The 17690-nt window shown below is 41.0% G+C and overlaps 1 protein-coding gene across 1 annotated transcript in view; it reads right to left on the bottom strand.

Moving 5' to 3' along the window:
- LOC122810568 (antigen peptide transporter 2-like) overlaps window positions 1-17690 on the bottom strand; it is a 222326-nt gene that overhangs the window by 62389 nt on the left and 142247 nt on the right. The window contains exon 12 of the mRNA XM_044082148.1: window positions 12903-13076. Within this exon, the coding sequence (XP_043938083.1) occupies window positions 12903-13076 (174 nt within the window). The remainder of the gene's footprint in view (window positions 1-12902; window positions 13077-17690) is intronic.

Below are 17690 nucleotides of genomic sequence, written 5' to 3' on the forward strand. Positions count from 1 at the left end.
CAGTACCATTATATCTATTATTCACTAGGTGATATAAATATAGGGAGATTCCTCAAGATTGGAGACATGCACTTATTAAACCTGTCTTTAAGGGAAAGGGGACTAAGACAAACCCAGAGTCATAGACCCTGGAAAAATAATGGCAAAGGTAATATTGGATAAGTTATTGTCAGAAATGGATAGGTTGGGACTTGAAACCATATAGCAGCATGCATATGTTGAAAACGGGTTCATTTTAAATTAATCGAATGTTCAGAACATCGACGTTCTGATCATCGAGACCAGAACATTGAAGGTTTAAAGTGGAAGTGCCAGGTAAGTGAAATTGTGGAATGCTGGGTATGTATGCAGGGCAGCAAGGTGCCCTGCATGTTGTGTGTGTGTGTGCCATCTGAGTGTTGACATTGCAGGTAGAGTACAGGAAATCTCCTGTTTAGCCCTACCGCATATAGTGGTAAACGGGAGATTTCCCTTAACCCACTGTACTGCAATCTCGGAGTTGAAATATTAAAGTAGGGGGGTGTGGGGGGCACAGCCCCCAACATGGGGGGTGCAGGGGGGGCGAAGTGTTTGTGATTTTTTTGTTGTTTTTATGGTTTATTTTGAACCTTCGATGTTCTGAACATCGATGTTCTGGTCTCGATGATCAGAACGTCGATGTTCTGAACATTCGATGATTCAAAGTGAATCCGTTGAAAACGGATCTATTACCACCTGTAACATGATGTTCTATAACAATATAATAACAGTTATGAATGAAAAATTGTGCTGTGATGTAATTTATTTAGATTTAACTTCAGCATTTGATAGTGTCATACACAAAACACTGATCAATAAATTAGTACGACTAGGTATTGATGTACTCTTGATAAGACGGATAGCTGCATGGCTTACAAATAGGACATGGCAAGTATCATACAGCAACTGGATAGGTGAAATCCTTGGTTACAGTCAGGATGTCCCACAGGACTCTGTCCTAGGCCCTTACTTGTTTAGATTGTATCTTTCAGCCCAAACTTTTTCATCTGAGGTGTTCTACGCCTATATGCAGACAACCTGAAATTGGGTAAACTGATTACATGTGTTACAGATAAGGCATATCTGCAAAATAACTTGACTAAATTGACCATTTGGGCACAGGAGAATAATATAAATGCATCATAAACTAAGCATATGAGATTTGGGAGACATAAATTGAAAGGTAAATATTTGTGTCTGTATCACATCATCGAATACATGAATACTGAATGCTCACATGAACGAATATTCACGTACTCAAAAACTGTATTCCCTGCTAAATATATATTCCTACTCATTCCTACTCCGAGATCACACTACAGTGAGGAAAGGGCAAAAATCCCGATCTTCACTGTACTGCAAAAACAATTCATAAACTTCAAGTACTTGAATATTTGCTCATGTGAGCGTTTGACATTCACATATTTGATGAAGTGATATAGACCCAAATATTTAATACAGCACACAGTGATTGAAACCGTAGACTCATTTAAGGACCTGGATATATGGGTAGATTCAGCTGTGAGTTTTTCTAATCATGTCAACCAGTTGGTTAATAATAGTTAAAGAACTACAGGTTGTATAAAAATATTTATAAAGTCTAGGGAAAAAAAATGAAGTCATTGTTTGTTAGTTACATTAGACCCAAACTAGAGTAAGGAATAACGGGTCTATATACCCGAGTGCCATCACATCAACACATATTATGCAAACTGTAAGAAAGCCAAAACACCTAAACGACGAAATTCATCACATCGAATTACCATGGTTGGCCATCATGAATGGAATTACATTTCCTAATCATCATACATGATTGCGAAATGTAATTCCATTCATGTTTGCCAACCATGGTAATTCAATGTGATGAATTCCGTCATTTAGGTGTTTTGGCTGTCTTACAGTTCGCGGAATATGTGTTGATTTTATTGCACTCGGGTATATCATGTTTCGACTGTGTGATACAGACCTGGAATAACAATATGGAAACTGGAAAGAGTACAGCGGAAATATATCAAGGGCATTAAAGATTTATAAAGTCTGGGAATAAAATAATAAAGTCATTGTTTGTTAGTTACATTACACCTAAACTTGAGTATGGAATAACGGGTCTATATCACGCAATCGAAATGTGATATACCCAACTGCCATTACATTGACACATATTAAGCGAACTGCAAGAAAGCCGAAACACCTAAACAACTAAATTCATCACATCAAATTATCATGGTTGGCCAACATGAATGGAATTACATTTCCTAGTCATTACAAATGATTAAGAAATGTAATTCCGTTCATATTTGCAAACCATGGTAATTCAATGTGATGAATTTTGTCATTTTAGTCTTTCAGCTTTCTTACAGTTCACATAATATGTGTCGATGTTATTGCACTCGGGTATATCATGTTTTGACTGTGAGATAAAGACCCGGAATAATAATATGGAAACTGGAAAGACTACAGCAGAAATATACCAAGGGCATCCATGGATGTGAAAATTTAAGTTATTATGAAACACTAAAATATCTGAACTTGTACAGTGTCTCTTACAGATATCTAAGAGGAGATCTTATTCAGGTATACAAGGCATTTAGACACAACTACCTCTGGGAATGTTTGGGGTTATCAAAAATTACTACAGAATCATCAGACAACCTATGTAGAAGATTCTATAGGAATGAAAAGTGTACTAATTGGTTCTCTGACAGAGTAGCCGATGCATGGTACAGACTACCAAATTACATTAAAGTAAGTACTAGTTTAGATATTTTTAAGAACAGCCTGGACACTTATTATGGGAACAAGTGTTTTGGTATATTGGCAATATATATTATATATTATATCCATCACAGGTTTACTGAGGGATGGTAAAGGAGCGATTATGTAATTAGCCAGGCTGCAAGGTTCAGTGTTAGAAGGTAAGGGTGCAGAATCTGGTTCTCCTGCTGAGACAACAGGGAAGGAGTCTGAGGCAGGTGCCATGGGGATAACCATGACACACTGCGCAGGAGGGGGTACCTGTGTTGGCGTGGCCAGTCTGGAGCAATCAAAATCATCCTTGGTTTGTCCTGTTTGATTTTTAGTAGTATTTTGGAGAGCAGAGGCAGAAGGGGGAAGGCACAGACTGATCGGTTTTTCCAGCTGAAAGACAGAGCATCCACATTCCAGGCTTGTTTGTGGGGAGTCCTTGTGCAAAATTTGTCCAATTGGTAGTTCTGGGGAGAGGCAAACAGGTCTATATCTGGGCTGCCCCATTTGCTTGTCAACATGTTGAAAATCCTTGGTTCCAGTTTCCACTCGTGTGGGTCCATGAGGTTTCTGCTTAGGCTGTCTGCCAGTGTATTTAACTTTCCAGGCAGGAATTGAGCTTGTAGGTGCACTTGGTAGCGCAATGCTGTGTTCCACAATGCCATGGCTAGACTGCAGAGGGGGTAAGAATGTGTACCCCCCTGCTTGTTTATGTACCACATAACAGTGGTGTTGTCCGTCTTTACCATTAGTTGTCCTGGAAGAATGTGGTCCTTGAAGGCTGTCAGAGCATTCTGTACAGCTAACATTTCTTTTTGATTGATATGCAGGTGCATTTGACTTGGGTTCCATTTGTCCTGAATGCACTTCCCTGTCAGATGAGTTTCCCATGCATGTCTGATGCGTCTGTTGTTAGGGTTTGGGCGGCAGGGGTGGTGTAAAGATAGTCCCTTGTTTTGGTGGCAGGCCTCTGCCCACCAAAGGAACTCTAGGCGTAGGCAAGGTATGATAGGAATCATTGCTTCTAGATCCTGAGAATGTTGACACCATAGGCTTTTTAGATACCATTGCAGTTTCCTCATATGCAGTCTTGCATATGGAATTAGAAGAATGCAGGAGGCCATGAACCCCAAGGCTTGCAGTATTTGTCTTGCAGATAGCAGGGTTTTTGTGGCCACTTGTTTGAAGTAGGTTGTCAAATGAATATGTTTCTCTGGCATGAGGTAGACCATCTGGGAAGATGTATTCAAGCTTGCTCCCAGGAATATAATTTGTTGACAAGGTACCAGGTGTGATTTCTTTTTGTTTATGGTGTACCCCAGACAAGTTAGAACCCTTTGTACAAAGGCCAGATGATTCAAAAGTATGTCCTGGCTTTCTGCCTGAATTAGACAATTGTCCAGGTATGGGTATAGTTGAATATTTCTTTGCCTGCAAAATGCAATAACTGGAGCTAGGCACTTTGTGAATACCCTGGGCGCAGTAGATAAGCCAAAGGGCAGTGCAGAGAACTGATAGCGTGTGTAGCCTGCTTTGAAGCGTAGCTATTTTCTGCAAGATTCCCTGATTAGGATGTGCAGGTATGCTTCTTTTAAATCTAGTGTTGCCAGCCAGGCATCTTTGCCTAGCATAGGAAGTAATTGGTGAAGAGTCAGCATCTTGAATTTTGGAATCTCCAAAAAGGTGTTTAGAGTAGACAGGTCCACGATAGGACGCCATGAATTGTCTTTTCTGGGTACCAGGAAAGGTCTTGAGTAGAAACCTTGTCCCCTTTCCTCTTCTGGTACCAGTTGAATAGCCCCCATGCTTAAGAGAGAAAGTACTTGTTTTTGGGCCTCTGCCCATTGATTTGGGGGTAGGTCCGGCCACCCGCCTGGAGTTGGCAATGTGTGGAAGTGAAATCTGTATCCCTAGGACACTATATTTAAAACCCATTTGTCCTGGGTAATGAGTTTCCAGTTCTCTGCATGAAGAGCAATCTTCCCCCCCCAAAGGGGCAGTCAGTTGATAAGTGCTTGGAAATTTAAAAGGAAGTCATTGAGACAGTTTACCATAGGGGGAAGTCTTATTACTCCCAGATTTGGAAGTGGAGGCCCCCCACTGCTTAGTCCTGTGTGCCCCCTGAGACTGAAACCTGGGGGGTTTGCTGTGTCTGGGGTTGGCTTGAGAAGACCTGGAAGGGGCTGGAAAGGACCAGTTCTTAGATGGCCAGTGCCTACTAAACCTAGGAGGTTGAACTTGTAAGAAATCTTTAACAGTTTGCATAAATTTAGCTTTATCTTCCATCTTTTTAAGAACTTCTTCAGCCTTGTTGCCAAACAGGTGGTCCTGATTTAAGGGAGCATCCAGCAATTTAGCTTTAACATGATCAGGCAAAGATTGCTCCTTAAGCCAAGCATGCCTTCTGAGCACAGACCCAGTAACAGAGACACTGCAAGAGGCCTCTAAAGAATCAAAACCACATTGCAAAGTATGTTTTCCAACTTGTTCAGCAGAATGCATTAAATCCTGTAATTCTTTTATTTTCCACGCAGTCAGAAATCAGCATTATTTTCTGTTTAAGCAATCCAATAACATGTTGCTGACACTTTAACACATGAAAAGTACAGTTTTGTACCTACCATAAATGTAGATGTTCGAAGATCCACATTGCTGCAGTCCTTACACTTGGGTAGTCCGCTGTCCTCGGTCGGCCCGAATATCAAAGTATAAGGCTGACGTTGGTCAAGGCGCATTTGACTGACACCAGGACGTCAGGGTACAAATGCGCATGACCGACGTCATATCCTCAGTCTTTTCTTGCCCCAGATGTCAGAAGACCCTAAAAGAAAGGTCAAAACCAAAAGACAGCAAACAAACAACCAACCATCCTAGCACTAAAAATATGTACAATATATACAATGTACACCATATTGACAACCCAACCCACACAACCGCCTCTAACTACAGAGGGGAAGGAGGGAGGGTAAATTGGACTGCAGCAATGTGGATCTTGAACATCTACATTTATGGTAGGTACAAAACTGTACTATGTTCTTCATCTCACATTGCTGCAGTCCTTACACTTGGGTAGAATCCCAAAGCAGAGGTAAGGGAGGATGGCCACACTATAAGGAAGCAGGAGCTGCCAAAATGCCCTGCAAAACAGCAGTGGCAAAACCAGCCCTAGATTTAGAATAAAGTGGTAGGTGATAATGCCTAGAGAAAGTATGCACTGAACTCCAAGTAGCTGCCTCCAAAATATCCTTAGTTGCCACCCCCCTCAAAAAAGCTGTCGAGGTGGCAGTAGCCCTAGTGGAATGAGGCCTAATCCCAGCTGGAATCTCCTTGCCATGATGGGAATAACAGAAAGCAATGCAAACCCAATCCACTTAGAAATAGTTTGTTTTGACACAGGCTTGCCCTGAGAACTCAAAGCAAAAGAAACAAATAACTGCTGAGACTGCCTGAACCCTTGAGTTCTGTCCAAATAATATCGCAACTGCCTGTGTACATCTAAAGTGTGCAAAATCTGTTCCCCTTTATTTTGGGGGTTTGCATAAAAAGTAGGCAAATGAATAGTTTGGTTTAAAGCCACACTAGAAACCACTTTAGGCATAAAGGAAGGATTAGTACGTAAAGATACCCTATCCTTATGGAAAATTAAGAAAGGCTCAACCGCCATAAGGGCCTGCAACTCAGAAACCCTTCTTGCAGAGGTAATGGCCAACAAAAAGCAGTCTTCCATGATAAATATTTCAACTCGGTAGTAGCTGCAGGCTCAAAAGGTTGTAGAGTGGAAATTGTGGAATGCTGGGTATGTATGCAGGGCAGCAAGGTGCCCTGCATGTTGTGTGTGTGTGCCATCTGAGTGTTGGCTTTGCAGGTAGAGTACGGGAAATCTCCCGTTTAGCCCTACCACATATAGCAGTAAACGGGAGATTTCCCTTACCCCACTGTACTGCAATCTCGGAGTTGAAATATTAAAGTAGGGTGTGTGGGGGCCCCAACATGGGGTGCAAGTGTTTGTGATTTTTTTGTTGTTTTTATGGTTCACTTTGAACCTTCGATGTTCTGAACATCGATGTTCTGGTCTCGATGATCAGAACGTCGATGTTCTGAACATTCGATGATTCAAAGTGAATCCGTTGAAAACGGATCTATTACCACCTGTAACATGATGTTCTATAACAATATAATAACAGTTATGAATGAAAAATTGTGCTGTGATGTAATTTATTTAGATTTAACTTCAGCATTTGATAGTGTCATACACAAAACACTGATCAATAAATTAGTACGACTAGGTATTGATGTACTCTTGATAAGACAGATAGCTGCATGGGTCTATATACCCGAGTGCCATCACATCAACACATATTATGCAAACTGTAAGAAAGCCGAAACACCTAAACGACGAAATTCATCACATCGAATTACCATGGTTGGCCATCATACATGATTGCGAAATGTAATTCCATTCATGTTTGCCAACCATGGTAATTCAATGTGATGAATTTCGTCATTTAGGTGTTTTGGCTTTCTTACAGTTCGCGGAATATGTATTGATTTTATTGCACTCGGGTATATCATGTTTCGACTGTGTGATATAGACCTGGAATAACAATATGGAAACTGGAAAGAGTACAGCGGAAATATACCAAGGGCATTAAAGATTTATAAAGTCTGGGAATAAAATAATAAAGTCATTGTTTGTTAGTTACATTACACCTAAACTTGAGTATGGAATAACGGGTCTATATCACGCAATCGAAATGTGATATACCCAACTGCCATTACATTGACACATATTAAGCGAACTGCAAGAAAGCCAAACACCTAAACAACTAAATTCATCACATCAAATTATCATGGTTGGCCAACATGAATGGAATTACATTTCCTAGTCATTACAAATGATTAAGAAATGTAATTTCGTTCATATTTGCAAACCATGGTAATTCAATGTGATGAATTTTGTCATTTTAGTCTTTCAGCTTTCTTACAGTTCGCATAATATGTGTCGATGTTATTGCACTCGGGTATATCATGTTTTGACTGTGAGATAAAGACCCGGAATAATAATATGGAAACTGGAAAGACTACAGCAGAAATATACCAAGGGCATTCCATGGATGTGAAAATTTAAGTTATTATGAAACACTAAAATATCTGAACTTGTACAGTGTCTCTTACAGATATCTAAGAGGAGATCTTATTCAGGTATACAGGGCATTTAGACACAACTACCTCTGGGAATGTTTGGGGTTATCAAAAATTACTACAGAATCATCAGACAACCTATGTAGAAGATTCTATAGGAATGAAAAGTGTACTAATTGGTTCTCTGACAGAGTAGCTGATGCATGGAACAGACTACCAAGTTACATTAAAGTAAGTACTAGTTTAGATATTTTTAAGAAGAGCCTGGACACTTATTATGGGAACAAGTGTTTTGGTATATTGGCAATATATATTATATATTATATCCATCACAGGTTTACTGAGGGATAGTAAAGGAGCGATTATGTAATTAGCCAGGCTGCAAGGTTCAGTGTTAGAAGGTGAGGGTGCAGAATCTGGTTCTCCTGCTGAGACAACAGGGAAGGAGTCTGAGGCAGGTGCCATGGGGATAACCATGACACACTGCGCAGGAGGGGGTACCTGTGTTGGCGTGGCCAGTCTGGAGCAATCAAAATCATCCTTGGTTTGTCCTGTTTGATTTTTAGTAGTATTTTGGAGAGCAGAGGCAGAGGGGGAAAGGTGATCGGTTTTTCCAGCTGAAAGACAGAGCATCCACTTTCCAGGCTTGTTTGTGGGGAGTCCTTGTGCAAAATTTGTCCAATTGGTAGTTCTGGGGAGAGGCAAACAGGTCTATATCTGGGCTGCCCCATTTGCTTGTCAACATGTTGAAAATCCTTGGTTCCAGTTTCCACTCGTGTGGGTCCATGAGGTTTCTGCTTAGGCTGTCTGCCAGTGTATTTAACTTTCCAGGCAGGAATTGAGCTTGTAGGTGCACTTGGTAGCTCAATGCTGTGTTCCACAATGCCATGGCTAGACTGCAGAGGGGGTAAGAATGTGTACCCCCCCCTGCTTGTTTATGTACCACATAACAGTGGTGTTGTCCGTCTTTACCATTAGTTGTCCTGGAAGAATGTGGTCCTTGAAGGCTATCAGAGCATTCTGTACAGCTAACATTTCTTTTTGATTGATATGCAGGTGCATTTGACTTGGGTTCCATTTGTCCTGAATGCACTTCCCTGTCAGATGAGTTCCCCATGCATAGTCTGATGCGTCTGTTGTTAGGGTTTGGGCGGCAGGGGGTGGTATAAAGATAGTCCCTTGTTTTGGTGGCAGGCCTCTGCCCACCAAAGGAACTCTAAGCGTAGGCAAGGTATGATAGGAATCATTGCTTCTAGATCCTGAGAATGTTGATACCATAGGCTTTTTAGATACCATTGCAGTTTCCTCATATGCAGTCTTGCATATGGAATTAGAAGAATGCAGGAGGCCATGAACCCCAAGGCTTGCAGTATTTGTCTTGCAGATAGCAGGGTTTTTGTGGCCACTTGTTTGAAGTAGGTTGTCAAATGAATTTGTTTCTCTGGCATGAGGTAGGCCATCTGGGAAGATGTATTCAAGCTTGCTCCCAGGAATATAATTTGTTGACAAGGTACCAGGTGCGATTTCTTTTTGTTTATGGTGTACCCCAGACAAGTTAGAACCCTTTGTACAAAGGCCAGATAATTCAAAAGTATGTCCTGGCTTTCTGCCTGAATTAGACAATTGTCCAGGTATGGGTATATTTGAATATTTCTTTGCCTGCAAAATGCAATAACTGGAGCTAGGCACTTTGTGAATACCCTGGGCGCAGTAGAAAAGCCAAAGGGCAGTGCAGAGAACTGATAGCATGTGTAGCCTGCTTTGAAGCGTAGCTATCTTCTGCAAGATTCCCTGATTGGGATGTGCAGGTATGCTTCTTTTAAATCTAGTGTTGCCAACCAGGCATCTTTGCCTAGCATAGGAATTAATTGGTGAAGAGTCAGCATCTTGAATTTTGGAATCTCCAAAAAGGTGTTTAGAGTAGACAGGTCCATGATAGGACGCCATGAATTGTCTTTTCTGGGTACCAGGAAAGGTCTCGAGTAGAAACCTTGTCCCCTTTCCTCTTCTGGTACCAGCTGAATAGCCCCCATGCTTAAGAGAGAAAGTACTTGTTTTTGGGCCTCTGCCCATTGATTTGGGGGTAGGTCCGCCCACCCGCCTGGAGTTGGCAATGTGTGGAAGTGAAATCTGTATCCCTGGGACACTATATTTAAAACCCATTTGTCCTGGGTAATGAGTTTCCAGTTCTCTGCATGAAGAGCAATCTTCCCCCCCAAAGGGGCAGTCAGTTGATAAGTGCTTGGAAATTTTAAAAGGAAGTCATTGAGACAGTTTACCATAGGGGGAAGTCTTATTACTCCCCGATTTGGAAGTGGAGGCCCCCCACTGCTTAGTCCTGTGTGTCCCCTGAGACTGAAACCTGGGGGTTTTGCTGTGTCTGGGGTTGGCTTGAGAAGACCTGGAAGGGGCTGGAAAGGACCAGTTCTTTAATGGCCAGTGCCTACTAAACCTAGGAGGTTGAACTTGTAAGAAATCTTTAACAGTTAGCATAAATTTAGCTTTATCTTCCATCTTTTTAAGAACTTCCTCAGCCTTGTTGCCAAACAGGTGGTCCTGATTTAAGGGAGCATCCAGCAATTTAGCTTTAACATGATCAGGCAAAGATTGCTCCTTAAGCCAAGCATGCCTTCTGAGCACAGACCCAGTAACAGAGACACTGCAAGAGGCCTCTAAAGAATCAAAACCACATTGCAAAGTATGTTTTCCAACTTGTTCAGCAGAATGCATTAAATCCTGTAATTCTTTTATTTTCCACACAGTCAGGAATCAGCATTATTTTCTGTTTAAGCAATCCAATAACATGTTGCTGATACTTTAACACATGAAACTGACAGTTTAAAGCCCTAATTGCCAAGGTTGCAGAAGTCTAAACCTTCTTACCCCATCTATCCAGCACCCTGGAGTCTCTATCAGAAGGGGTAGGATTTTTAGCAGTAGAAGCCTTAATACCCTTGGGCCCTTGTGAAACAGTCTCTGGATCTGCAATAGGATTTTTAAAAGGAACTTGTGCGACTCAGGGACCCTGTAGTATCTGTTTGGTTTTCTGGGAGCAGGAGGCAAAGAATAAGAGGCCAAACTAGATTCCAAAAAAGCATCATCAACAATGTCTAGTACAGGAGGAATAGCTAAAGGCCTATGCTGAGGTAGGAGTAAGAAATCCCTAAGCCTCTTTTTTGAATCAGAAAAATCCTGGTTTTCCCAGTGGAAATGCTCCCTTAGAGTATGTAAGGTTTCCCCAAAAGAAAAATCCTCTGGAGGGGAAGCAGAGGGAATGGAGTCCTCCGTATCAGAATCCTCATAAGTAGATAGGGGTAAATCCAGATCATCAGAAGAATAAGAAAAAACAGAATCCTGGTCAGAAGATTCATAAGCCACTTCAGTTCTAGGCCTCTTAGAAAGGAGGGATTGGCTACCCCTGATTAAAGTTATTAGATCTTCAGCCATTCTTATCATTTACTTTTTAGGCATAGAGGCCTGAGCATGTGGCCTGGGCGTCATTTTTTTTAGGCATTGTTCGAGATTTAGGCCTAAGAGAAGAAGGAGGCGTTGGTTTAATATGCAAGTCCGTAGGCCTGAATACACCCTCAGAAGCCGGTGCCTGCACAGCGGCCCCAGACCCATCCAAGGTAGAGACATCCACGGGTTCCATAATTGAGGCATCTCACGGCATACCGGACTCCAAATGGGTCTCATTAGAGGCATGCGAATCAGAAGTAGTGGGTATCAGGGGCTGCGAAAGCGCCTCACTGACTACCAGCGAACTGGCGACTGGCTTAGGAGAAGCGTCGTCGTCTGTTTTGGACCTCGGCGGCCTGTCTCTGTCTTTATCTTTGTGTTTTTTCGGAATCCCAGTAATCAGATGGCTAACCGACGACATTTCTGGATAATTAAACCGAGAACAGAAATATTTAGAGGCGAAAATATACCGACGACGGATAGTGCGCTGATTAAATAAAGCACAAAACCGACAGCAAGGTACGTCGTGGTCAGGGTCTAGGCAAGGAATACAGTACGAATGAAAATCTTTATGAGGTATTTGCTTTCCACAAGTAATGCAATTATTAACTTTTACTGACATTGGTAAGGAGCAAGGAAAAGTTTCCCCAATGGGGTACTTAGCTTTAGTTGAAGACTTCGGTTCTGAAACTCGAAAACGAAAAATATCAGGAGTCAGCCGACCAGCACTTGCGAACTGCTTCTGCTTCGGGCACAGCACGACAAGAAAAACTGGTGTAATGGTGTCGGCTGCATGTTTTTTACCCCTGATGACCTGACATCATGGAAGAAGGGACAGCAACCGATGCAGGACCCAAGACTTTGTTAATCAGGCCAACTGAGGGCTACCTGCAAGCTGATAACCCAAATGTAATGACTGCAACAGTGAAACACAAAGAACATCAGCTTCTGAGTGTCTTAGGCATAAATCCTTACAGATACTACAAGAGGTATGGTCATGGGAAGCACCCAAACAAAAGCGACACTGTATAACAATCCTTAAGGGGAATCTGCCTTCCACACTGACATTTTCCCTTCTTAGATGACACGAACTCTAGGTAAGCAAAATAAAATAAAAGACCAAAGAAAAGAAAAAAAAATAACCCCAATGGGGCACTTATCTGATCGCTAAGTATGCAGCACAGCAACAAGGCATTCAGACCAATGAGCAATAATGGCATTTGGAGTGGCAACAAAGAAGTTCTGGGTAACTTTGTGCATACATCACTTTTATGCCCTACGTTCTGTGCTGGGAGCATGTGTGTGATATACGGCGCATGCAAGATCATTATAGACTTTTGTATACTGGCGAAATGTCAGGATGCCCTGGGCAAGAGATCCCTGAAGTTAAGAATACTGCAAAAGCGAAGGACATCTACTGTTATGGTAAGATTTTACACAACTGTACTTTACTTCTGATACTAAGCTAGTGTCTAGTATTGCCAATACAAAGCAATCCTCCTTTCTGAACAAAGACAAAAGAAACCATAACATTTTACCTTTGAATGCAAGTATTTGTGGTCATATTCATGTAAAGACTTTCCATCCAGCAAGATCTCTCCAGAATTTGGTTCGTAAAATCGTTCCAGGAGACCCACACAGGTTGACTTTCCACCTCCAGAGGGCCCCACTAGTGCTGTGATCTCACCAGGATTCACTTCAAAGGAAACATTCTGAAAGACAAATCTCACTGTAAATACCCAGCTGTGACAAAGATATTTGACATTTACCTTCCATGTGCATAAACTTACATTCCAGTGATCATCATCCAAAAAGATGCAGCACATCAAAAGGTTACCCAGCATTCAACTCCTTGTTGAACTACATGTTTTTTCCACCTTTTCTGTGAAGGATAAGGGGTGCGATCAATGAAACTGAAATGTAGAGAAGATATTGCAGGAGCAAAGGTGGATAAGTAGCATATATATTTTACATGGAATGAAAGGCAACTATGGGAGTGACTAATAGTGATGAAGAAAAGGATAACAGAAATGGTATGGTGGCCTTGAGTTTGGACAGGAAGCAAACAAGCCATCAGGCAACTACAGTACCCAGACCATCAAATATTGGAAAAAGTAGTAATGACAGACTCAAAAGCAGAACCAGTAGGATAGTAAAGGGGAGGAGAACCATACTCGGGGGAGGGGGCTAATCTTTCATTAGCAATGAAATGGGAAGTGCCCACATCGAGATTTAAAAAGGACAGAGGAGCAGCAGTAGCAGTGAATAAAAGCTAGCCTGACGCACACAATTAGGTACTTAATAAAGTAAGGTAATTCCTTGACCTAATTCTAACATATGTAGTACAAATGATGTAGGCTGAACTCAAAAGAACCATACAACCATGACCACACCACTGTATGGTTTATCATCCCTGGAGTAGCACTGGAACAGGCTTCACCACAAACACTTGGGATTACAGGAAGTTACATATCAGACAGATAGAAAACACAATGTCCAATAACATAGAAAGGTGGCAAAATCTAAATACTCTGGAGAAACTCTGGTACAGCAATAAGGAAAAAGTTAGGAAAGGAATAGAGCAGGTGCACAAAGGTTGTAGGGCGACATGTTAAAAACAGGTATCTTGAACCACCCATGATGGATACCTGAATGATATCATCTCTTGGCCGATCCGCGCACCTGTGATGATGAATGTATGATTCAACATCCCAACAGAGGGATGAATGATCAATAGGCTCCACTGGCAAAGAAGAGTACAAATGCAAAAAAAAAACAAAACAAAAAGTCTCCTTATTGAAATGTCACCACTTGTTAATTCCAATTGCTGACATACAGAAGAGAAAAGTCCAAAACTACAGAAGAAGAGCAAATCTTGACTTATATATACCAACTCAGGCATCTCCATACTTCGGGGAAAAGGGAATTTCTGCAAAGTACCAATCACAGATGTAGTATGTGTGCTTCTGTTTTTCAGCAATTCTGTCTCCATGTTTCAGGACTCACTTTAGTGTGGCCTAATATTTCAAATGGTTACCAAAAAACAGTAGCTGGAATTTAATGCTTAAAAAGTTCTAAATACTGTTGTGTTACTTTAAGCAGAACTGAGGATGAAAATAATTAGGAAATGACAGTTACCCCTAAGATGAAATCTTGCTGAGTAGCATGAAAAGGTGGTAAAAGTAACAAATACGATGCTGAGGTGCACAGCAAAGGCAATATATTTCAGAGAGGGAAGTGTTCTTTCTATTGTACAGAGCACTGAACTGGTAATGCTAACATATCTGGAGCTGTGTGCAGTTATGGAGGTCACTTAGATGAAAGGAAATTAGGATGGTAGAAAGTTTTACCAAAGGGGTTAAGGATATGGATGGTCTTGGTTATTAGGAAAGACTTAGTTTGGCACACAGACATTAGAGAACAGAAGAGAAGTGAAAAGGGATGTGATATAGACATAACTACAATGTTTATGGAAAAATGGAGTTAAACAGAGAAGAGTTAGAGAAATGAGGACATGGGTGGCAGGAAGAAGGGGGAACATAAGGAAATATTACTTGTGAGGTGGCAAGATCCTGGAATGTATTATTAATAATAATAATCATTTATTAACCAGGGAAGCCCACTGGATACACTGTCCCTTTTCAGGTGTGATCTGGGAGCAATGTCTGGTTAAGTGACCTGCTCAAGGTCACATAGTAGGCAAATAAGGGCTCAAGGCTCCATTTTATGAAACTCAGAATAGGATCCAAAAGACCAGCAAATCAGTTCTTCAGGTATCACAGGTGTAGCCAAGCAAATGTCACATATGCCTGGTAGGGTAATAAGGTAATTCTATTTTTCTTCACTTAAGTCTACCAACTCATTGTTTTAATTTACTGCACTAGTGAAAAGATATGCTGTACAGAACCATGGATCCTTTGTATTGCAGCAAGGGTGGTAGCACATTCTGGAAGTTATTTTACAAGTTGATGTGCAATTCCAAAACTGCTGGCTACACCTATGACCAGTATTCACAAACATTACAGGGAGATGAGGTTGTATGAGATGCATACACCAAAATCACACAAAATCACACTCACTATTAACTTATTTGCATGGTCAGTGTGCCATTAAAAACTACAGAAGATTGTCGTCCAATCCAATATTGTCTAGCTGTACTCCTTTTCTAATATTTTCATCCCTTTTTGCATTACCTAAGATACCACTTTCTTATGGTTTACTGCCCCTCCTCCTGCTATGCCTACTCCCCAAATCTACATCGATCGTGGTCCAGTGACTCAGTTCACTGCCCAATGTACATGATCATCCATACTGACAGAAGCGGGAGTGTCAATGATAGCCAGTTATATTTTGGTCATCCTACTGAAAATGATCTAACTTCTTATTTAAGGTTCCTGGGTGAATCAGTAGGCCTGACCTCCATAAGACTAAAAATAATACCTCATAAGAGTCTTGTCTCAAGAGGCAGACAGTGACTGTCAATACCCTTTCTGTACCTCTATAGCCAACTCTCTGACTTCTGAATACACAGGAGTCATTACCCTCCCTGTACCTCCATGATTAACTACTGTCTGACTTATGAAAAGATGACTGTACATATGAAAGGGTGGCTACACTCGTCACTATATTTCAGATGGAGCAGGGTTTCTGTGGATGACCTATGATCAAGATATTTGGGGATGAGTTCTAGCAACCAGGTCAGATTTTTCAGAACAGATATGAAATATGGGTTTGGAAAACCACTAAGAGTCAGGGATTACATCAACCTTTCACTTGTTCACAATAGCACAGCTTGTTGCCTTTTGCCTTAATTTCTTAATTTCATTATTTCCATTCTCTGTATTACTTAGATGTTACTAACAGAAACAAGAACTCAGCAAATGTGGTGTAAAACATGACCATAAAAGCCTAAATATATGGTGGGGGAAGGCAAAAGCATCTGAATCAGTTGTGCCCTGCTTTACTTATTTGTTTTATGTACAGGGTTGGTGGGCTGGTCTTTTATAGCCATGACCCAAACTAGGATACAATATAATAGTTAAAGCATTACAACTGTTGTCAAAATAAGCAAGGCAAGTCAAACATTTCACTAACTACAGATCTAGAGTGTTTCTCGCCTACATCAAGATTTAGCAGTCATATTAAAGAAAACTGCTCTGTATTTACAATATTTACCACTACTTACATAGCTTCCATTTAAAGACTTAACATACACAACCAGTTCAGAATTTAGAGTCTGACATCAAACTCATTAGGTGCAACTAGTAAAACTTGTAAGCAAATACAATCCTACAGTATAGGTCTGTATATATATTCAAGCAGACCTCAACCTCTTATGTAGAAGAGTTTAATATGTACATTATTCATACATATTTACACTTTTTCAATTCACCATACATATTTAACATATCTGAACATAAAATACTTAAAGCTTCACACTTCAGACATGAATATAGTACAACCTTAAAAGTACAACAGGTTTGAGGATCGTGGCGTAGACAAGAATTTGGGTCACACAGAAAACCAGTCAGTAAAAACTACAAGAAAAAATCTAGCCAAGCTAGAATTTCCACCGTGTAATACTGTAAACCTCTTCTATTGGAGGCACATGGGATGATGCCATAACAAGGCCGAAACAGGTATGTCCACAGCTAGTGGGAATTGGCATTATTGGCCTGAATTTGTCCATTAAACAACTTAAAAAGTAAAAAGTTATGGGCATTCAGAATCACCACATAGGGGGATATTCCACGGTGACTCTGTCACCGTTGCTATTCTGCCTTGCTACTAATCCATTAAACTGTTTACTTAACAGCTTAGGCCATGGCTACAATTTGGCTCCTAGAAAGCAACAATGTCTAATGACTTCTTATCTTCTCTTTGTCAATGATTTAAAACTGTATAGCTCATCAGATAAAGAACTGAAAGCACAGCTGCAGGTTATCAAAACTTTTCCAAATATTAAAACGTCATTTAGTCTTGATAAATGTGCAAAAGCAACCTTTAAAAACTGCAGCACCAGAAAAACAAGAAGTTATGTACTCGCCATAACATTCGATGTATGTAGTCCATCTCGCTCACATTCTTACCTGTGGGTTCGGAGCCGAAACTCGGCTCGGACTCAGCCATACTCTAGCTCGAAGTCTTCAATTGGCACGTGGTTAAGAGGTATCCCATGCTGCACTGCTCCCTTTCCCCAGATCTTGTTTGCTGCAAGCTCAGGCAATCACACCCCACACACACAACACATAGAGAGGAAGAATCAGCCCAACAACAAAAGGAGTACTGAAAACAGAACTAACCTCTAGGCCCTCCAGGAGGGGGAA

This window comes from Protopterus annectens, chromosome 9.part0 (genome assembly GCF_019279795.1).
Source record: "Protopterus annectens isolate FY-2018-M chromosome 9.part0, PAN1.0, whole genome shotgun sequence".
Classification (NCBI taxonomy): Eukaryota; Metazoa; Chordata; order Ceratodontiformes; family Protopteridae; genus Protopterus; species Protopterus annectens.